Consider the following 23,126-nt stretch of genomic DNA (forward strand, 5'->3'; position numbering starts at 1 on the left):
TTTACCTGAATGACATTAAACCATATAACTTTCTACAACGAGCACATACTGTGTTATTATCGTATCTTTTCTCGTTACTTAGGTGATAAATGTAGACCTGACTGGATACAGTGTGTTCAGACTTCCAGGTGTGGGGACAGGGTATGATTACATACTAAGAGATGCTTGCTATAACATAAGATACCTAAAATTTTGTGCTCAAGTACTGAGTAATACCAGAGTACACGTCATACCTTTTCACAATAAGTTGATGTCCTGATGTGAATCATAAGCATAGAACATTTGCAGTCCAATGTAAAAAAAGAGACAGTAAATGCTTGTATGAAAAAACATCACAAGATAGGTTATACAAAAAAAGAATGGCAAAGTATACATTCGTACAGGGCAGACATCTTCCTCTGACCCTCCTTCATCCTCCTTAAAATTAATCCAAAGATATATTTTAATGTAAATGGTATATAGTAGACAAGTTTTAAGCATTATGGTGATCCTATCTCCTCTTAAAATTAATGTTAGAAATCTTTTCTACTATGTTAGTAGTAATCAGCTGTTAGTTTTGTAGCAGCATCATGGTAAAAACTGGTCTTGACCGGAGATTGCAGTTAGGGAAAGATGTAGAGTTAGAATTCTGAATGTCACACTATTCCTCTCCGCCTCAGATGGCACGGCACAGGGCCTGTCAGATGGAAAAGCATGCGACAGCTCCAAAAGAAGACATTATTGTTCATTATAAATGCTTGTAGGTTTTCTGAGGCAAGCCAACATTTATTAGCTAGATGCATTAGAGAGAAAGTCTGTTGAAGTCCATGAAAAAGCTTCACACTCTTGTTCTTTTCTTGTTCCTTTGATTCTTACCTCTGTGTATGTGGAGGTATTAACGAGGGTAACATCTAGGCCTTCATAAAGCTTCTCATTGTGCTTTTTTGAGATGCCTTTTCATATTCTTTTGCTTCCCACTGAAGGATAAAATTGTAATCCATTATTTCATAGCAGATGGCTAAGTGAAACACATACAGAAATGTGAAGAAACCGAGTCTCACGGGATTTTAAAACCCTTAAAATGCAGAAGTATATCTTTTACTGAGCAGCTAATTTTCAGTAAAGTGGTAGGAATTCCATAATTTCAAAACCTCTATTTCTGTGTTAAAGCATCTGTTTCTGTGTTTGCAATAGCAAAATGAGAGAGAACACAGCTTTGTTCCTGATGCTGTAGGTGATATGAAGAGATGGGTTTCATGTAAATGTTGTCAATTTGTGGGTGGATGTTGGGGAGAACGTGAATAGTAAAGTCTGTCTCACATCTTCTGTCTTAAGAATTTAATGCCACTGACAATGTTCTAAGAAGTGTGATATGTAAAGATAAAGATGTTCAAAAATTTTCCATTAATTTATATCATGACAGTTGGATTTTGGTATTTCCAATGTCACTTAACTGAAATGAAATCATCTGACCCTTTTGTCAAGGCTGTATCAAACAACGTTAAGTGTCAGCATTCTTACTAATGTTGTCGTGTATGGGCTGGAACTGCAGCAGGAATGTAACCAATGATTTCCCTCATGAAGTTGAGACAGCTTTCAACCAAGTTACTTTATGTGATAAAAGTTAGCAGAAAAATACATAAGAGATACTAAAGATACTAAAGGTGTAAAAATGATTTGGCCAATGTGGGGGCTAGAAAAGGAAGAGTGTTCTCAAGCTACTGACATCTGCAGTCTTCTCCTGTTCTAGTGTCTCTAAGCTGCCATTATCTTCTCATAGGTGTAACTGAATTGATAGAAGTCACCATACTGTTTTTTTAGGCTCTAAAAAGAAATTCTGATGGTGGTTAGGTAGAGAAGAACAAAATTCACCACTTTGAAAAACTATGGATGTAGAAATAATGAACTTTGTATGGAATCAGTTCTGAGTCAATATGGAGTCAAGCTATAGCAGGGGAGGTTCAGGCTGGACATCGGGAAGACGTTCATCACCAAGAGGGGATTCTCTGATTTTTTCCATAGAAGGAGTTTCCTCAGACACAGTATCCCTAATTCAGATGTCAGAGTGCAAATTTATACAAAGTTGCTGAAAGTAACCTTTACAAATTTGATGAGAGTCTCTCTCCCTCTTCATCTGTGGTTCACACCAGCAGCTAGCTGAGCTCCACCGCGCCGCGCTCCTGCTCTCCCTCCTCAACAGAACAGGGGGAGAAATGGGATGAAAAAGCTCATGGGTTGAGATAAGGACAGGGAGATGGCTCACCAATTACTGTCACGGGCAAAACAGACTCAGCAGAGGGAGATTAGTAATAGGCAGTAAATTACATTACCAGATGAGAGCAGTGAGAACTGAAAGCCAACCAAAACCACCTCCCTCGTCCTCCCTCTGCTGCCTCCCCCCTGCAGCAGGGAGCGGGGCTGCAGTCAGTCCCCAGCATGGGTCCCCACCACTTCTGCCCTGCTCCACGTGGGGTCCCTTCCCGAGCCGCTCCTGCGTGGGCTGTCCACAGCCCGCAGCTCTTCGAGCACTGCTCCATGTGGGCCCACACTGTGGGGTCTGTCCATCAGGAGCCAATGGGCACAGCACAGGTCCCCCCGGGCCTCCTGCTCCTGCATGGGATCCTCCATGGGCTGCAGCATGGGGATCTGCTCCGCGTGGTGCCCGGGGGCTGCAGGGCTCTGCCTGCTCCACCATGGGCCTGCTGCCCCGACGCCCAGAGCACCCCCTGCCTGCCTTCCTTACAGGCACTGGGGCAGTGTAAACTTGTAAACTGCCAATAGGGATACGTATCAACTGCACCAAAATCCTAGCAAGAACATCAGAGCTAAAAGTACCTTGCATTTACATGTTTCTTCTTTAACAATATTCTTTTAATGCTTCCTATCATAGACAATTGTCATTGTTGGCAACTTTCATTTCAAACTTTAAGCAGACTTGTGAACAGTGATGACAAATTTTCCAGAAGTTTGACCTGAGTAGGGGCTTGAGTCCTCTCAGAGCTCTGTGAGGTGGGATCAGCATGTTAATGGGAGAACACCTATACAACGTGACTCTACATGCTCCTAAACAGAGGTGTAGGAACAGTACGGGTCCTGGAAATCGGATGCTGCTTGCATGGAGGGAAGCTCAGCAGCTCAGAGAGCAGAGGCCTGGAGACATAGACAGGGCAAGAACAGGACAGAAGATAGGCATTAATAAGGCTACAAGAAGGGAAGATAGGAGCACTAGGTAGATGAAGATGGTTGAAGTCAAATAGCTGAAGAAATGAATTTGGTTAGTGTGGAAAGATCAAGAAAAAGAGGATTGATAATAAATGGCACCGGAGCTAGCGTGAGCTGTGGCAGGGAAGTCTCAGTGCGTTCTTCCCCTGAGTCTGGAACTGATCCTAAGATGCCTTCTACATTGCTAAGGCAACAAATCTGGGAGTGCTGAGGTAATGTGCGTGTATGTCCCCTGTTAACTGCATTTAAAATGTTACCATATTCAACTGCTGTCAGTTCCTATGTTAGGAAGCAGAAAATTATATTTTTATTTTATTGTGCAATTGCATACTAAACTTCCCATTTGTTAAGTTTGAATAGCAGCCTTCTCATAGTTATTTTAAAATGGAAATGTTATCTAATTCACTGACACTGTAGTTATTTGTCTACTGGGAAAAATATTTTTGTATCATTTTGAATTATTTCCTTAATATTCTGAGAATTTACCTAGGGATTAGGCTTACCAGCTAATGAGCTTTTTCTTCAGCTTAGTCATGAAAAAAAGTCCTATTTCTTATTGTTACCTCTTCTGCTTATTTCATTTGCTGGAATAGCTAATCCTCCACTAGTATTTCCTATACTTTATAGTTTATTGTGTTTTCAGTGTTTCGACGAAAATGCTTTCCTGACTTCCATGAAATAGATAATCCATAGCAATAGTAGTAACAAGGATACCAGTTTTTGGTTCTGCTCAAAGTGAATTTAAAGATCATCAAATAAACAGTAAAGAATATTGTTACCTACAGCAATGGCCATTGTTCTGGTCATTCTAGTTAATGTGAAAAATATGTGAGTCTCTGAAGTCTGCTGCAGACACGTTGGTGGCAGGGGAAGAGTGTCTCTGGCATAATACGCAACTCCTAGAAAAAAAAAAAAAAAAAAAAAAGACAAGAGAGGAATAATTTCTTTCAATTTACATTACCACTTGCCCCAGCTGACTTTTATTCCCTAGACATCTCTCACTAATTTGCTTAGTTTTACTATTTATCCCTTTTCCTGTTAATATTGTATATTTTAAATAAACTATTATTGTCTGAATTGGTATATGAAAGTTAGAGAGATAAGTGGCTTTATTAGAGATGTTCACTCTATCCTATATAATTTCTAATATGAATTCATTGTAAATGAGGATCTTTTACCATTATATCTCAAATCTCCCCACCACTGCCATGCTTCCCAAAAGAAAGCCTTTCATGTTGGGGATCAGATGGCACATATCAGGGGGCAAGGATACAGTTTTTTCTTCAAGTGTGATTCATTTTATTTTTAATAGTTTTTTTAAATACCTGCATCTGATTTTTCCTACTACGTTTTTCTTCCCTGTTGCTGTTCAGAAAGAACAAAGACAGACCATGAACACATACCACTAGAAAGATTGTGCTGTCTCAGATGGTAAGGGTGCACATTGCTGAAATGTTGAGTGAAATTCTGCAGCTCAGAGAAAGCAAATACTGTAAGCAGCTTGGTCTGTAGGAAGCCACGGTGTCATGATCACTGCTCTTGGATGCCTCAGCTCTCTTTGTTGAAACCTTTACTGGCAAAGACCAGTTCTTTTCCTCTGCCTGAAGTTGCCACATGCAAAGCCAGGTAACAAGGTTGTGCAGTTTACAGGGCAAGAATTAAGAGAGCCAATCACTGTATTAGACCTCAGACCCATTTCTGACAAATAAGCGTTCCCAGGTTAGAGGCAGTGATGAAATGTTCCATAAAATACTTGTAACCCCTACAGTTATGTGTTGCACACCTACCGCCTGTCAGGGTTGATCTGCCTTGCTTTTCAGAAGTTAAACATCAGGATCACCACCATCAGGGACTAAGAAATCACACTGTATGACTAATTTCTCTTTTTTTAGAAATAGAAACTTCTAGCTAATAGAGAGGGTTCCTTTCAGGAGCACAAATACCTACCTTTCATGATGTAAATAACAAAACAAAACAAACAACTAATGACTGTCAAATGCTTTTGTGGCAGTTGCATGAGAGCCCAAGGAGATCATAATTGGTGCTTAGCCACGTTTCTCCTGCAAGCTTTAGTAACGTTTTTAACATTTTGGTTGTTTTCCCTTGAATATGGTTGAGAGAAATGACAGGTAGTTATTTTAACTAATTTCTGTTTCTATGGAAACCCAGTGTTTGCAGTAACAGTCTTACTGTAAGCTCTGTAATCCTCCCTTATGGCTTCCAGCCAACAAGGTAACTTAATAATTCATGAGCATTAAGTCTGAATTTGCTGGGAAGCAAACTGCGTTGCTTGGAGCTGTTTTGTCAGAGCCAGATTCATTTCCCTCACAAATTTGGTGTTCTTTTCTCTAAGATGTCTTTATAAAATACACTCCGTAAACCAATGCAGTGTACTTTTCTTCCCTTGTTTTTGGAAGTGAGGTTATTGCAGGTCATCTGGATAAGACAGCTGATGACAAAAAAAAAAAAATATTAAGTACTTGCCTGAAAAAAGTAAGATTTTAAATAGTTCATGAATCACTGTGCAGGCAATTTGCAAACAAAGTTCAGCAGAGGTGATGGTTCTGTCTCAGGCATTCAAGAGTGACCCCTATCACTCTTGGACTGCTCAGATGCTTCTGTGCCATGGGGTCTGAGCACACGCTCAAAGGAAAAGTTTCTGGTGTAAGTGAGAATTGAGTCCCTCACAGAGACACAGAACCTTTCTGTACATATGCTTTGACTTGCTTTCACACTTAAACTGAGAACTGGAGACTTGTTCTATGGCGCACTGGGAGAGTTTATTATTAGGTCAACCTCACAGCAGCTGTAAGGACGTATTTTTTTTTCCAAGAGATGAGCAAAAATTAGCTACTCTGAAAGGCTAACACCATTAACAGAAAATAAACTTGAAAAGCTTTTTATAGAGCATGCTCCTAAATGGTCTGCAAACAAATTGCTTAATCATCTCAAGAGTCGTGCCTTTTAAAGTACAACAGCATTCTGAAATACTTCCACAAACAAGAAACTTTACATTAAAGGTATGTGATCTTCTTACAAAGCAGTGTTCAAAATGGATTTCAGCTTCTTACAAGGAAAAAAAAATGATATATTTCTTGATTACATATTGCTTTATTTTCCATCTCTTCACATACTTAAATAGGTGTCATGAGCAGTTGTACTTCATAAGAAATCTTCTTTTGATGCTTAAATCATCTTTCAAAAGAAAAATTAGCCCTGTATGTATGGGAAGTGACTAAAATGTCAATACACACGTGATTTCTTCATGAATATGAGGCAATCTGGTTGAAATAAAAGTTCAGAAGTCCTGATGGGAGACTTGTTTCCTTTTCAGAAGGTTTCTAAAGGGTGTTCTCAAGAATGTCAGTGTACGATGCTGTCCCATAATGATCTGCTTTGATCACAGTGTAGTACTGTAGTACAGCACTGACAAACATGAGGAAGATTTTGAGGAATGTAGCAAAGGGAATGAAAATAAAGTTCTGTGTTTTCCCTAATCGTATGCAAAGTTGTGCTACCAGATCTGATAAGCCCCCGGGTGCTATTGCTGACTAGATTGCAGGATGGGAAGCCAGGGCAATACAGCCATGGTTTTCTCTCTGCCACCAGATAAGCACCTGGACAATTAAAATTAATTCCCTAAACTACTAGCTAATGCAACTGTGTCAGGGCTTTAAGTAACTTCTCCTGTGCTGAGTGTGCTTCCTCTTTGGTACAGAGAACAGGTTCCCAAGTTAATTCATGCAAATATTGGCTCATGGTTTAGGGACCGTAGTTCAGTGTTTTTGTTTTTAAAACCAGGAATCTTTCTCATGGTATCTCTGCTAATTTACAAATGCTTGGAAATAAGCACCTTTTTTGCAGCTTTAAGAACATATATTGGTTTTGTATCAGCAGTTACTAATACAATTCTATTTGCTTGGTCAAGATATTGTCCTTGTTTGTACACACAGCCATAGGAAGAATGCAGCATTTCATTGCGTTGATGAATTAAACTTCCCAAAGTATGGTGGGAACAGCAAGGCTGCAGTATTTTGAAGGCAAGTGTTGGCAAGCTTTCTGTTATCTTAGCAAACAACTAGCTCATCCAGAGGTCTTTGTACCTGAGCTGCAACCTCATGCTGTGAGTTCAGTTACTGTTAGCAGTTTATCAAAAGAATAAATGATGGTATCTAGCCATTAACCTCGGATTGCAGTACACAGAGGTGATTCTTGGGTTTTTATCTGGCACAAAAAATGGTGTTTCTATATAACGTCTCAAAATGCTTATGATATTCATTTGACAACTCTTTTTTTCTAGAGTTATTGTCAGGCTACACTAATATATATTAGTATTTGTTAAAAATGAGACTAGAAGACTTTTTGGATGAGAATAGTATCATGATCTTAACCATTCCTTCATTGGTAGGACAAAGTGTGAAGAAAGGAGGTGAACTTTGCTGGTTAGGCAGCTCTTTGTGTGTAGCTTAGTTCTGCTAGCTGTTGCAACAGCATTTTCAGATTTTTGTTCCTGAATTTTTATTTTATACACATTTTACATGGTAGTAGAATGAGAAGGAAACCTAGGGAGGTGCTGAAAGAAGATTCAAAGGCTAAAATGTCAGTGATTACATGAACTTTTCTTTATGAGCTGGAACATAAGTCATGGGACCAATATGTATTTCAAACAATTACATTTAGCCATAGAAGTGAGAGGTCAAACACTAGGTTCTGAAAACCTAGTTAAATATAGCTTTTGAGAAGATCTGAAAAGCTTGTAAAAATGTTGGGAGTTTTCAGTGGTCTTCCTGTTGTTTTCTGGAAATCAAAACCACTGAGGGAAGGGAAAAACAGAAAATTGAGTGAACAGATCTGTACATTTCCCTTTTTATTGACATACTGGATTGGAAAGAGTGAAGGAGGCATTTGTTTCTGGGAGAAACAGCTACAGAGCCATTATTTAAGACAAGGGAAGGGTACCAGATGTGAGGTTTCTGCTTAAGGGGATTGATGCCCTAATGTGTCACTGTTTGTGCCTCAGAAAACCAATCTCTTGTATGTTCTTAAGACTTATTTTAGTCCTTGTTCTTTATCATTGGTTTCCAATTCAAACAGACAGTTGATCTGCAGTCTCTCTACTCAGATGCTATGCATCTCTTAATGCTGTACCTGGATTTGTAAATTCATGGTCAGGATTTATGCCTTCACAATCGCACACTAATTAAACTTGTCAATGAGTTGATACGAAGGAGTTCATTAATCCATCTCAAGCTCTTTGCCAGACCTTTTGTTGTCATCTTAGCATGTTGTAAAAAAAAAAAAAAAAAAAAAAAAAAAAAAAAGTGAGGGGGGGAGTCTCAACAGCAAAAACTCCCTGTGGGCATAATGCTGTTCCTGCTCACCCAACAGTAACTGTTGTCCCTAATTGCCCCGTCCTTCATGCTGAACATGTAATGTCCCAAACCACTGGCTGCTTCCTTCCTTTTTGCAGAAACAGATGTCAGTTCAGTATGGTCCAGCTTTTCACACAGTCAAAGGAAGCCAAGAAGTGAGACACTATACTTCTTTCACTTTTCTTCCTTTTTATTTAAAGAACAAGAAGCTATTTGACTTTGCTTATCAGAGCAATGTTTCTTGTTCTTGAATAGCTTTAGCAATTACTAATCAAGCCAGTGATTGTAAAGCCTGACTTACTGCTATACAAGAGGTAGTTTCACCACAATGTGAGTTAGCACAGAAGGAGATCTTGAAGTTAAAGTAATTGAAGATTGCTAGTAGCACATATGAACAAGATCAATAAATAAGCTTTTGTTTAAGATACTGCTACTGGTGTGGGTCTTCTTATGTCTGAACCCAGCAAGGCAAGAATTTTAATGCTTTCCTATGTTTTGGTGAATTTCTTATTCCTGATTTGATGCAGGAAGGAACTGGTTTTGGTATATTTTCAGAACAGATGAAAGTGAGGTTTATTTGATAGTAGACTGCATCAAATACTCAGAATCTCACCATACTTCAGCAATTGTAACTGCTGTGTTTTTTTTTTTTACATTTTCCTTATGATGTATTTGAATATTTGAAGAGAGCTGTATGTATCCTTTTTCTTTAAGCAAGTAGAGCATATCCAATTATAATAAAAATGCTTAATGCCTACAATTATAGGGCAGTTATTTCAATATCCATTTTACTTAGATTTGACATTTTTGTCTTACTAACCTGGACTTTAGTGTTGCCTGTGCATACTCTGGTCTTTTTGCAGAAGATAACCTTGAGGAATAGACAAGCTGAGGATGGAACTCTGAAAGGAAGCAGATCCTAAAATAAGAACTGAATTGATTGAATTTCTGCTAGGTTTCCTGAGTCTAAATGTTTTTACCTTACCTTTGTCTAAAGAAGGAGCTACAATTACAGCTGAAAACAGTGAATATTGTGGTCAATGGTTCTATGTCTGGGTGGAGGCCAGTCACAAGTGGTGTCCCTCAGGGGTTGGTCTTAGGACCAGTGCTCTTCAACATCTTTATCAATGACGTAGACGACGGAGTTGAGTGCACCCTCAGCGAGTTTGCAGATGACACCAAGCTGAGTGGTGCAGTTGATACAAGAGGGAAGGGATGCCATCCAAAGGGACCTGGACAGGCTGGAGAAGTGGGCCCATGAGAACCTAACAAGGTTCAACAAGGCCAAGTGCAAGGTGTTGCAGTTGGGCTGGGGCAATCCCAGGTATTTATATAGACTGGGTGAAGAAGAACTCGAGAGAAGCCCTGTGTAGAAGGACTTGGGGGTTCTGCTGGACGAGGAGCTGGACATGAGCCAGCAGTGCATGTATGCAGCCCAGAAGGCAAACTGCGTCCTGGGCTGCGTTAAAAGGGGTGGCCAGCAGGGAGAGGGAGGTGATTGTCCCCCTCTACTCTGCTCTTGTGAGACCCCACCTGGAATATTGCATGCAGGCCTGGGGCCCCCAGCACAAGAACGATGTGGAGCTCTTGGGACAGGTCCAGAGGAGGGCCACTAGGATGATCAGAGGGCTGGAGCACCTCTCCTGTACAGAAAGGTTGAGGGAACTGGGCTTGTTTAGCTTGGAATAGAGAAGGCTCCGTGGAGACCTCATTGTGGCCTTCCAGTACTTGAAGGGAGCGTATAGGCAGGAGGGGGAACACCTGTTCACATGTGTTGATAGTGATAAGACAAGGGGGAATGGTTTTAAACTAAGACAGGGGATATTAAGGTTAGATATTAGGAGGAAGTTTTCCACTCAGAAGGTGGTGAGGCACTGGCACAGGTTGCCCAGAGAGGTTGTGGATGCCCCATCCCTGGAGGCATTCAAGGCCAGGCTGGATGAGGCTCTGGGCAGCCTGCTCTGGTGGTTGGCAACCCTGCCCGAAGCAGGGGGCTTGAAACTAGAGGATCTTTAAGGTCCTTTTCAACCCAGGCCGTTCTATGATTCTGTGAATATTTAAATCTTTAAAAACAGGGTTATTCTTTCTGGTTTCTGTTGACATAGAAGTATACTTAGAGCTGTAAAATGGGGGGCATATGACTAGCTACAGATGTGGGTCAACAGTGTCATATTGTCAAAGGTTCAAGTCCATTGCAGCATTTCCTAACGCCTTTATCAGCATTAGTAAGACCTTAGTGGAATATTTTAACTAGTTTCTGTAAACTGCTCTTGAAGAGTCATACCAAAGATCAGAGAAATTCTGCAGTTGAGAAACAAAAATGCACGTTTGGGAGGAATGACCTGCAAGGAAAGGTGGAGTAACTTGAGGAAGCTTACACTTTTAAGATTGCCTATTAGCACCACTTGCTGTCTTTTCATTTGCCTTGTCCTGCAGTGGGATCTGACCTAACACCTCTTCATGTTCCACAGTTCTCAAGTATGTGCTTGCCTCAAGGTCCCCATAATTAGTGACGTGAGCTTGAGTGGACTTCGGGGAGGGCTGGAAATTAAAGGAAGGAATTTGAAGGTTGTTACTGGCATAGTGCTGGAATCAGGGGAAGGCTGATGAAAAGGAAGGTGGAAAAGATGGCAGCTTCATGTATTAAAGGCACTGGAATATGGGTACAGGAACCAGACTGTTCTATGTAGCTGTAACAACAAAAAAGGCAAATTTTAAAAGATTTTCATTTGTTAATACAGAAAACCTTGCAGTAGGCTATTAAATAAGCCTCCAGAATATCTCTTTCAGTGTTTTGAAAGTAGACTAAACAATACAACTTTTGGTAATGAATCGGGTATAAATAGACTATCCCAGCTCAAAGACTTGTCAGTCCCTTACTCTGCCATTGTCAGAGGGACAGCCTGCAAAGGATGCTGTGGCATACAGTATTGTATTCAACCTCAGTTACAAAAATGAAATGCTTATTAGTGCTGAAATAATTTTTCAGAGAAAACCTGTGTTGGAAGTTAAAAAACTATAAAACACACTGGAGGTTTAAAATGTGCTAAACAGCTTTATTACTGAGATGAATGACAGTGAAAGAGCTGTTATAGCATTATTTCTTGAAGATCATTATTTTTTGGTGTAAGCTGTGTACTACTGTATGCTTACTTTATTCTTTTATTCTTTCCCTAATTATCCACTACTGGACATTACAGGCTAGTATGCTAAGGTGGACCTTTGGTATGGAGGGCCGTTGTTGCAGTTTGTCTTATTTCAGACGTAAATTCATTTAACCTTTATTTGTGAATCAGCCTCTTCTACTTCTGTAATACTAGACAGCAGTATGCATTTTTAGTATTTTTATCCCAGATTTTGAAAGTACTCTCAGTCGACAGTACTGTTTTAAATTGCCATTTTCCCTTTCCCTAAATAATTCTTCATGTCACAGGAGAGCTTGGTGCTCTGCTAGTGGTTTGGTTTCCCTTCAAAATTCCATCATTCTTTTCATCAAGACAACCAGCCTTGCTGTGACTGCTGCAGTGATGTGAAGGTATTCTGAGTGTGCCCTCATGCATGGCAGGTATAGGATGTAAGAACTTCCAGGGATTTGCACTCAGCTATGAGTGATCAAGCCCTGATTTACACTTTGATTTTGGATGGACATCTTCACCAGTGAGCATGTTTTCCCCTGCAGATATAATTTATGTTGCTCATAATCTTCAGCTGGTAGTCTAGTCATTGGCTTGTTTCTTCCACGTGCTAGGTTGCGTGTGTTAGAATCACAGAATCATTAAGGTTGGAAAAGACCTTGAAGATACCTGGTCCAACCATGCCCCTACCACCAATGTCACCAACTAAACCATGTTCCCAAGCACCAGGTCCAACCTTTCCTTGAACACCCCCTGGGATGGTGACTCCACCACCTCCCTGGGCAACCCATCCCAATGCCTGACCACTCTTTCTGAGAAGAAATGTCTCTTCATTTCCAACCTAAGCTTTGTGTTCATCTCATGCATCCCTTGCTGAGGGCTGGGTTATGTTCCTAGCAGCCTAAGTGGAAGAAGAGTTTGCTAGAGATCTTGTTAGTGTAATACTGATCCATTTTATTCTCTTACCCATAAAATGGGACGTGGTTAACATGCATAAGGCATAGTAATTGTTTTTCAGTATATAAGTAGAAAGTGGCAGGATTAGATTTAACAAATAAACTACTGTCAATTATCATTGTTTCAAGTTCAGTTTTAAAGAGGAGTGATGTTTATTTTATGAAAGTAACTTTTGTAGCTCTGAAGGTCATGACTGTTGTCTGTATTTTTTTAAGGAATTTCACTTTTCTTCATTAAAAGATGTCTCTTATAAACTGCAGTTTTAACAGAAATGAAATGAATGTTATCTCTTAATCTTACTAGATGAAAGATTGTACAATTAAACTGATTTAAGGATTAAGTGAATTTGTTGAAATTGAAGTCTCCCAAAGCAGTGGTTTTCAGACCATTGGCATTATTAATGTTTATTCCTTATTGGAAGGAACATGGCTATGAGTTAATATCTCTTGAAATTGCTACCGGTTTTTAGTGATGTAAAGCATGATTCCTGGCTAGGAATTGATGGCGTGAAGTGCTATTCTGTTATTTCCCCTGTGTGAACTGAAGTCTACCTGCGGGTGTCACCGTAACTGTTCTGCCCACTGCTCTTTGCAAATCCCTTGCAGCAGGGGCACTGAGCACCAGCAGCTGTAGGTGCTGGGAACCTCAGTTCATATTAGGGGTTGGAGTTCTGCGGTGTAATTGTTGGGGTGGTGCTGCAGGTCCTTTTCCTGGGGCCCTTCTCAGGGACAGCAGTGGCCTGAGGCAGGCAGCTGGGAGAAGAAGCTGCTTGGGCCATGCCGCGCAAATCGCCTACTGCTGTGCCTTCCCCAGCCTGAATCAGATACCAGCAAAATAATGGGTGCAAAACTGAGTTAACAGATAAAGGTTAAGAGTATAATTAATGCATTTTTCTTGAAAACAATCACATCTTTAAAAAAATTCTGACTTCATTTTTTGTGATTATCTGTTTGGTAGATAGAGGTAAATATGAAGATGTAATATTGTTACTGTAATGTAACTTACTGTAATGTACTAAATATGTAGTTCTGCACTGCACTTAATACATCGTAAAATTCTTATTAAAAGTTTATATTATACACTAAAGCATTTGCTAAAACATTAACTTACTAAATGACATCTCAGAAAGTTGTGGGTAAGGAATCATCAAATGTTTGTGTCTTGTGGGTCTCATCAGGGTATGTTATCTCAGAGTTTGAGCATCTGCTGCAAATGAATTTAAATTATTGCTGAAAGAAGTTGTAGGTTACGCAAAGTTCAGAGTAACAGTAAGTAACAGAATGAAACAGCTGGAGAGTATGATCTGCTTAGCAAGATAAACCTAAGCAAATAAACATGCGAAGATGTAAACCAAGATGTGCGAGCCACGCTTAAAGCATTAAGCACCATTCCTACAAAAGTAGCAATGAAAAAGTATACCAGTAATTGTAATGGACAGGTTGCTCCAAATGAATTCATGGTGTAATGCTGTGTTAAAAAGGCTAATAAGTGAAGCTCAATAAATTACAGAGCAAGGAGTAATAGGAAATTATTCATGTGAAACACAGGTGCATTTGTCTGACATGGGCGATACTAGGACTAGACTGTTGCCCATTGTTAGAACTGTTCATGAAATGTTGAAAAATTGCACTTTGGGTAAGGTCTATAAAATGATTCTAGCACTTGAAAAAGAGTTCCTTAATAGTGTTGAATTGCTTATGTGTTTAGAGAGTTGGTTGATTACATTATGTAATTAATGATTGATATTGGTACACTGGAAGAAAATACCTTCTCTAAATGTCTCTTTAATGTACAAAAGAAAGTGCAGAAAAAGTGGCTGAACACTGAAACCAGACATTGCCAGACTGATGATAACCCATGTATCTTGACAGGAGAGATTGTCTTTTGGAGCAAGCTACCAAAGGAAGTAGTGCATGCTCTGTTTTCATATTTATCAGGCCAACAGTGGGTACCGTGCTGGAAAATGTGTTTAGTCAAATAAAGGTTACTGGGGTTGATACAGTTGTACTGGAAAAGATTGAAAGGATCTGTAATATAAGGGAAAAATTACTAGGACTTTTAGTGGTGTGTTCTTGCTTTGCTTGTATGAATCTGGATAAATTCTCGTCAATATTTAGTGTATTGTCATACATGCATGAATAATTACTCTTACTCATTTAATCTCTATGGAAATGTAAATTCTCTGTTTTACCTAAGAATAATATTAATGTCCATGGCCTGCCATCCACAGTAAGGGTTATTTATTTTGCAGATTTCATTTACACACTGTTCTTGCTAGTAAAAGTAGTTTAATTGGTTTGATGAGCAGTTCCAACCAGTTTTATCACAATGTGTTTGAACTAGTATATTACTTCTAATAACAGTATATGTGGTTGGAGATTGATCAATTGGTACTCTTGTAACTTTTAGTTCTAAGTGAATTTTAATGAAATTAGTTTTCCCAACGGCATTACGTGCCTCAACAAGTGTGTTTTGGCCTTGCCTGAAGTACTTGTAATGAGTTCAAATCCTGTGCTTCGTATATTCACATTATTGTAATGTTATTGCATCATGAATATACATCAACCTGATCTTTTCACATCAGAGTACTTGATTTGAAGTCTTCTGGGGTATTCCAAGTAATTTTGTGTAGACCAATGACTGCCATTTCATGTGCTTTGGGAATTAAAAAAATTACTAATGCATCATTTTTTACAAATGTATCCAGCTGTATTTTTGTTAAAATGTACATATGAAACTCATTTTTTTTAATATTGCTTGCTTTGTAGTGAGAGGTTTATGGTGAGGTTAAACAAGAATGGAGGCCCCAGGAATCCAGAGAAGATAGATCGAATGTGTGCACTTTTCACGGTACGTGTCTGTTCCCTTTCTTCTTCCCTTTATAGTAGTGTGATCGTGGTCACCCTGAGAGGAAAAAAGCAATTTTTTCTTTCCAATATATTGAGTAGAAGCAGATGCTGTTTCTAAGTTTTGTTATAGTTATAACTAGATGTTAACAGAAGAAAATAGAAATACTCCTAAATTATTTATATGACTAAACAAGTGTTCTGAAGTGCTTTGTTTGAACTGCATTTGTTCTTGCTTATAGTTTGAAATTTTGTATATTTTCATTTCATGTATTATACATTAATTAACAGGGCACAAACCAGTTTGGCGTGAATGTAAAGCAAGGCACTTTTGCCAAAGATTAAGTTAGAAAAACAACTGCAACACACACACATGCACACAGAAGATTCTTCAAACTATGTTGGCCCATTTGAGAGTCCATGTAGCAGCCCCATATATGTGGTACAGCAGGAGCCTCCCAAGTCAACAGCATAGTGCATAGGATGGAATGGGGAATCCAGTACATGCTGTGAAAGCAGCAGCCAAGGTGAGGTACAGAGAGTTGGTTTTCTTAAGGAAATGCAATGACTTCCTTAGTTTCTGCAGTAGGTCTTGCACAGATAGCTATTCCAAGCTGATTCAAAGCAGATACGACCAACTGTACCAGCACTCTTTAACCATCTGTGCCAGCAAAATGGGATATGCAGTATTCAGCTGTGGCTTCTATCAGATGATACCTCAGTTGGGAGTGAAATAGCCAGCTAAGATTTACTTCCTTTCTATTCTTCAGACTTACCTGTCACCTAACTGCCTTCTTGTTTTGTGTTAGTAGTTTTTGAAAGTATTTCCAAGACAGACTGCTACTAGGATAGTAGTTTCAAAACACTCAGGCTTTAATATTCATTCTACGGTGGTGTTAAGTTCTGTTAAAAGTTGCCTCAGAAGCATGTGTCAGACCACTTTTGTTAGTCACTTCTCAGAAAGAATATGGAAATCTAGAGATACTGAAAGTACAGCTCATCACAGAATAACTGTAACTATATTTCACATTCCAGTTGTGATAAACACCTTCCTTCATGATTCACCTTTAGCTGGTGCACATGCTAGAATCTATTTGGGAAAAGCATGGTTGCCTCTGATGAAGAAAGAAGATGGAAGACAACTTTGGTATAAACTGTAGTCCTGGCAGTGAAACCCTCCATGGTCATGCAGGGCTGGACACTGAAATAGACATGGTTCTCAGCACCGTTCCCTTTTCTCCTTTAAGAAAATATCCAATTTTCTCCTCTTAAGGAACAGTGTATATCTAGCCAGGAGTAAGGATGCTCAGTTCTACCTCTATCTGGACAGCAGAGATGCAGGCATTTCCAAATATAGCAGAAACAGTGATGCTGACATCAATATTAGTACTTCTGGCACAATTAGTGAAGTGCTACTGGCCGATTATACGTCAGCAGAGGTAACAGTGTCTTTGTTTTGCACTGGACACTGATGACCCTGCTGTCAGTAACTTGAAAAATGTCTATCTTTTCTAAGAGAAATATGTCCAGGGAGCAAGCTTTAGCACTGATATCTGGATCATGGAAAAAGTTTGAGTGTAGGGTTAAGAACTGCTCTAAGGATTACTCCCAAGAGACAGCATGGACTGGTTTCTATCAAGTTTGGTACTTTCTGGCTTCTGAGGTTTAACATTCGTAAAATGATTTTCATCATCAAACTTCACCATCTGTGCTGATGGCACTCTACTTAAGGCTGTGCAACAACTGTCCTGTTTCATACTGTGGAAATGTTGCTCTGGTGACCTGCATGGTTTCAAAAAACACAAAGAATAACGATAATGTGATATGGCCTAGGGGCATAACAGTTCTGGAAGAGACTTGTTGTGTAGTACAAATGGGGCCAGCCTCTACTGCAGATACGCCTCTCTGATCCCAAGGACAGATACTACAGAGATCACTCCCAAGCTACCTTTATATATAACTGTACAAAAACACCAAAGATGCTTCAGTGTCACTTCTCAGACGTACTTAGGCTTGCGGGCTATTGCTCTCTTGTCTGGGAGATCATATCTTCTACATAATGTGAATTATGACAATTTAGAAAATTATCTGTGGAAAAAAAATGCTCATTTCTGATGCAGTTTTTCATCAAAAGAAAAACTTTTTTCCTTAAAAGAACAGTCCAAAGCGTGTGCCAGAGCAACAGATAATAGTTTTTAGAACAACCTTTCTATCTGTCATGGTTCCATCTTAATCTGTTAGTGCTGAAGTTTTCTTTTAATCTCACGCAACAGTTATAGCTATGCAGAAATTCAGGTGCAGCTTTCTGGTCTACTCTGTGCAGATCCTGCCTGCATGTCCTTGGTTAATAACAACAAGGAAGTTCCGTACAGATCGCTTCCCCTATATATGAGCCCTAATAAAATTGTGGACGTTGTATCAATGATTTGGGATGACTTCTGTAGCTTTGTGTATTCCAGAACTTAGTACCTACACTAAGTAGACACAGAGATGCAGTCAAAAATAAGAAGACATATCTATCCTGCAACATATTTGTACTTCAGGGGAGATCCCAATTCTGACTATTATCAAAAACAATACTGGATGACTAGCACAGTATCTTCTGGGGATCACTGCGAGACACCTTTCCCTTATGAGCAGCTTATTTACTTTCACTGAGAATGTTGATTCATGTTGTGAAATACAAGATCAGGCAGGATGCATTCATTGCTCGTAACGATGGTTCCATGTTGGCTAGGATTTCTTGCTAAGTACATTTCTGACTCACTGGAGCATTGAGTCAGAGCTTTGAAGGAGACAGACTTTTCACCTGTTTTGAGCATCCCAAAATGCCTTTGAGCTCAAAAGCCAACTTTTTTTGTGATCAGACCTAAAAAGCCAATACAGAAAGTTTCAAAATGACTGAGCATTAATACAAAGGATTTTAGTGTTCACCCGTCCATCGTGTTTTTGTGTGGTGTGTCTTTGCTTCCAGGCTCCATTTCAGTCTTTCCCGAGGTCTCTTGGACTGTATCAGATTGCACGTCTCCTCCAGGCAACTTCTCTTTTCAGAACCCAAAAGGCCCAGTGTGTCTTCTTCCTGCTGCTTTTAGCATTTCCCAGTCTCTTATGCTACAGTTTCTGTGCTAGATGCTTTCTCACTACCTGCCCTCGTTGCTGAATTGTTCTCACTACTGCCTTTTGAAAGCATACAATTTTAGGAAAGACAAGACAGATTGTGTCACGGTGAATATTGGCTCATCTGAGGGAAGATCTTCCTTCTGGAATGTTAATACTGTTTTTTATAAACCTTATTGAAATTCCCTTGAGCATTTCTCTGTATGCTTGTTTTACCATTTGACACCCAAGCTAATTTTGTAGTCAATTTATATTACTTAAAAAGAAGAGGGAGCTCAAGGTCTTCTGGATGCTTCCAAAATAAGGTAATGCTGTGATTTCAATGCAGCTTTGTTCCAAGATTGTGTTAATCTTGTATTTAAATCAACATAATGATTTCCCACTCATCTTCCCCCAGCCCTCAGAGTTGTTCCAAAGCTCTCATCCTTCCCAGAAGGAAGAAGCCCTATGTATCTTAGGTAATACAACGTATCCCGGTCCTTTCCTGCTACCTCTGTTTCTAGGTGTTCAGCCATATCTTTGTGTAAATTTTCAAAAGTACTTAGGTTTTGGATCTGTTGTCATATCAGACCAGAGGTGAGAAACTGCTTCCTCTGAAGATTCAAGCTTACTCAGCTGAAGTTCAGGCTATTCACACTTCGGAAGCATTAAAACGTAACTATGCTGTATGAGTTTTCTTCTTTTTTTTTTTTTTGTTTTTGTTTTTTTTTTTGTTAAACACCTTACTCTCTATGATAACTGCATTCGGTATAACTATTTAAATCTCTCTTTTATTAATTGCAGTCAGGTATCCTTGATGCCACTGGTTTGGGCTGGTTTTTTTTGCTGGTGGTGGTGTTTTTTTTTCTCGTTTGTTTTTAATGTACGATTAGGTCTTTATAGACCCCAGTGTTGGAAAGAACTAATCTTCGTAAAGTAGTTCTTTCCCATACCTCATGTGAAGCTTTTCATATTGGTGATTTTTTAGAAAGCCATGCAGTTAGAATTATTATGAAATTATCTTGCTTATCAAGCAGTGTCATTTTAAAATGACAGCAGGATATGGAAAATAAAGCTCTTATGGATGGGATGCCAAGACCGTGGCTGTGGAATTAAATTTATTTATATTGCATAAAAGCAAAAAAATAAGCGTAGCTTTTCCTTTTCTGGGTCCTAAGTTGTGTGTGTGATTCTTGTGCAAAATAATTATTTAAAGATTTTCTCGCAGGGGTGGGGTTTTTGGATTGTTTGGTCCATGTCATGGTAAGAATTCTTCCATTTGTAAAAAGCCATTACTGTAAAGAAAAAAAAAATGGAATACAAATATAAGGCCATCTGTGCCCACTTTTTTTTTTTTTTGTATTTTGACTGTGATACAGTATTTTCTTTGTGAAATTGAAAAGCATCTAATGTGCGAAGCCATCAATATGTGCATGCCCTACCATTTTCTGATATTTTGACAGCTGCCCTTTGAAAAAATAGTTCACTTAATTGCTGTTAATTAAAACTGGTAATCTCATAATAAAAATCCCCCTACCAAATCACAGATATTTTCACAGAAAAAATGCAGAAAAAGTTTTTACTATCTAGAGCATTAACTACCACCCCATGGTTTTTGGTTTTTGAGCTATGTTGCCAGGCACTGCTGAGATTAAAATCCCTTCTTATCACAGAGCTTCAATTTATCCAAGACATACAAGATAAAGCCTACTATATGCTACGCTGGTATGTTAGGTGGCAAAGAAAGCCTAGAAAGTATGTTCTCTTCTTGCAGCAGCAAAATAAGACTTGAAGAGAAAACACTGAGGAAGATTTGTAAAGCTTAATTCTTTGGCTTCAGAGAGACGTGGTCGGTTAGCTAGTAAATGTACCAAACAGTGTATTTGCAAGTCATTGCATATACTGCCCAGAGACATATACTGCTCCTTTTAAATGGAGTAAGAAGACACAACTGTGAACTTATTACTTGTCCACTGTAATTTAACAATATAATGCTATTTGAAGGGGGCTGAAACTTCTCCTTAGAATAAGTTCTCTTCTATGCACAGTCCCTGTGCTCAGATTTTATTGTGCTATCTATAGGAACAGCACTATAACCTGAAGTTCAGTGTTTATATGCATTGCCATCATAATCTCCATCGCTGAGATCTGGTTTCTCAAGTCACATGGGAAAGAAATTTGGTGTGTGAACTAAAGTTGATGCTTTAGTGTCCAGCAAAATAACATTTTTAATTCACTAAAATGGTTCAAAATAAGAATGATGGAAATTTGATGTCCACATTTTTATTTTTTTTTTTTCAAAAATAGTATGATTTCATTTTACAGTGGTTCTAATACCACTCTGGTTTTTGGAAAGAAAAATACAAGATTTTATTTGAATGCTACTGAGATTTTTCCAGTTTATTTTTGCATTCTGCTTTCCAAAAAATGCAGCATTAGAAGGACAGTGTTTGTGCATAGCTGAATCCACCAGTAGTGTTCTGCCCACACACCTGAACATTTTAGAATTAACGGTTAGGACTAGAATGGATATTAGTATTCAACTGAAAAGAAAAAAAATGTGAGCCCAGAAATAGTTATTGGATCAAGTTGCTTTTAAAGTCATATAAATAAAGTACATTTTGTTTTAAAATGATGTGAGATGATGACCATTGCTTCAACATAAGGGAAGGAGTGAAATGAACAACAAAAACTCAGCTTTGAACCTTTTTTCAGATCTTTCTCTTTCACGTCTGCACATGCTTCACTCACTCTCCCACCAGCTTAGGCAGAGTATTTTAATCAATTTGAGATTCCTGTTGACAGTTGATTTTTCCTCAGAAGTGTCTGGAGCAATGCCCGATATGTTCAGGGAGGATCTGGAGGCTGTATGGCATAAGTCAGTACATAACAATAAGATGATAGCGTTTAGTAGAGCAGAGAGGCAGCAGCTGTTGCTGTAGAGCACAAGAAGCCTTTTTGCATCAGAATCTAAAATATCAATGAAGATTCTCACAGCGCACAATATCTTTTTGAAATCTTGTCTTGGAGTTAATAACAAGAAAAATGTGTTGAACGGTGCTAATGTTTTTAGCAAGAAATTTTTGTTGGATTTTAATGCAAAAAAAAAAAACGCATGGGGGAGAATGTCATAGAATTTGTTCCCTCTAATGTTTTCAGAAACAAGGGAATTGCAGTTGAGATAGCTTCTAACATGGGAATGCAAAGTGCTGCATTAATGAATTACTGACAAGAACTCTGACTATCTTCTTAATTTATTTTCTTTATTTGGAAAGATTTGCCTGTGCCAATAATGTTTTTTTGTTGTTTTTTTTTTTGTCTTCATCTTCAGCTACCCTTTTGCTCTTCTGTAGTTTCTCCTTTTCCCACTTACTGGGTTTTCTTCAAGCGTGTTTTTTTAAAAGTTTGGACATGCTATTCTGTAGCATGGTATTTTCAGGGTTTTCATATATGCGTATAGTTCCTTGCCCTAAAATAAATTCAGGGAGATCTTAAGGTCTTGTGTTTTTCTAAGCCAACAACTACATCTTAAAACTGAGGTTATTTCTTAGTTATTCCAATCCCCTGTCACTGTTCTTAACCTACTAAATTTAAGAGCTGTGCTACTTAAACTCTTAAAATGTTTTCAGCACAAATGTGGCCCTTTCTGACTACCACACCCCCAAATAATCCCAGGGCACGGTTTGTCAGTTAGAGGGGACATAAGTTTGCATGCAGGCTTCCCTGCTTTTGGATGTCTAAGATGGGGAGCTATGAACTAGCTTGCCTTGGCACCCCTCAGCTTGTATGGGTGCACAGCCTGTAGGTTCTGTGCATAGTTGAGATGCTGCCTTGCTGCTTTCATAACGTAACAAACGTGTGCCATACGAAACAGGATTAAGGCTGCACATTGAAAAGTCTTCAAATAAACCATGTCCCTGAGTCTCCCATTTTTTATCATCTTCAGACTTATGATTGTTTGGAGGAATTGCATCTATGCACTCATAAAAGGGAGATAGGTTCAAAAAGCACTTGAAGGTTTATTTAAGTTCTGACAGTCATGATGTAACTTTTTTTTTCTGTAGCCATCATGTGAGATGGAGACTCTGTGGTGAGGAATTAAAAGCCAAAAAAGGAAAGCAGAAGCAAAGGAACAAGATTTGAGACAGGTCTGGGACTTGTAGATAGGGCATGGGTGAGGGAGGCCAGAATGGTTGCAACTGAGGTAAATCAGACATTTAAAGTTATGTTGATATAGCAGTGTAGTAACATCTTCAAATCAGGGATTAAATTAACATTTTAAATGGTTGTTAGGATTTTGATATGGCGTTACTTATCAGTGGAGTCTGACTTTTTTCTTTTTTTTTTTTTTTTTTTGTCTTTTAGAGAAAATGCCAACCAAATAGAGTCCTTTTATGCTTTGTTGTTGTTGTTTTTTTTTTGTTTTTTTGTTTTATTTTTTTTTATTACTAAATTAGAAATAACTTCCTGTTACTTAAAGTTGGAAGAGCTAAATGAATGCAGAGTATACTTTGTAATCC

The 23,126-nt window shown here is 38.8% G+C and overlaps 1 protein-coding gene across 10 annotated transcripts in view; it reads left to right on the forward strand.

Moving 5' to 3' along the window:
• DOCK3 (dedicator of cytokinesis 3) overlaps positions 1-23,126 on the forward strand; it is a 211,766-nt gene that overhangs the window by 88,677 nt on the left and 99,963 nt on the right. For all 10 annotated transcript variants that reach the window (XM_032193974.1, XM_032193975.1, XM_032193976.1 and 7 more), the window contains exon 10: positions 15,433-15,514. In XM_032193974.1, coding sequence (XP_032049865.1) covers positions 15,433-15,514 — 82 coding nt within the window. The remainder of the gene's footprint in view (positions 1-15,432; positions 15,515-23,126) is intronic.

The sequence above is a fragment of the Aythya fuligula genome, chromosome 10, assembly GCF_009819795.1.
Source record: "Aythya fuligula isolate bAytFul2 chromosome 10, bAytFul2.pri, whole genome shotgun sequence".
NCBI classification, from domain to species: domain Eukaryota; kingdom Metazoa; phylum Chordata; class Aves; order Anseriformes; family Anatidae; genus Aythya; species Aythya fuligula.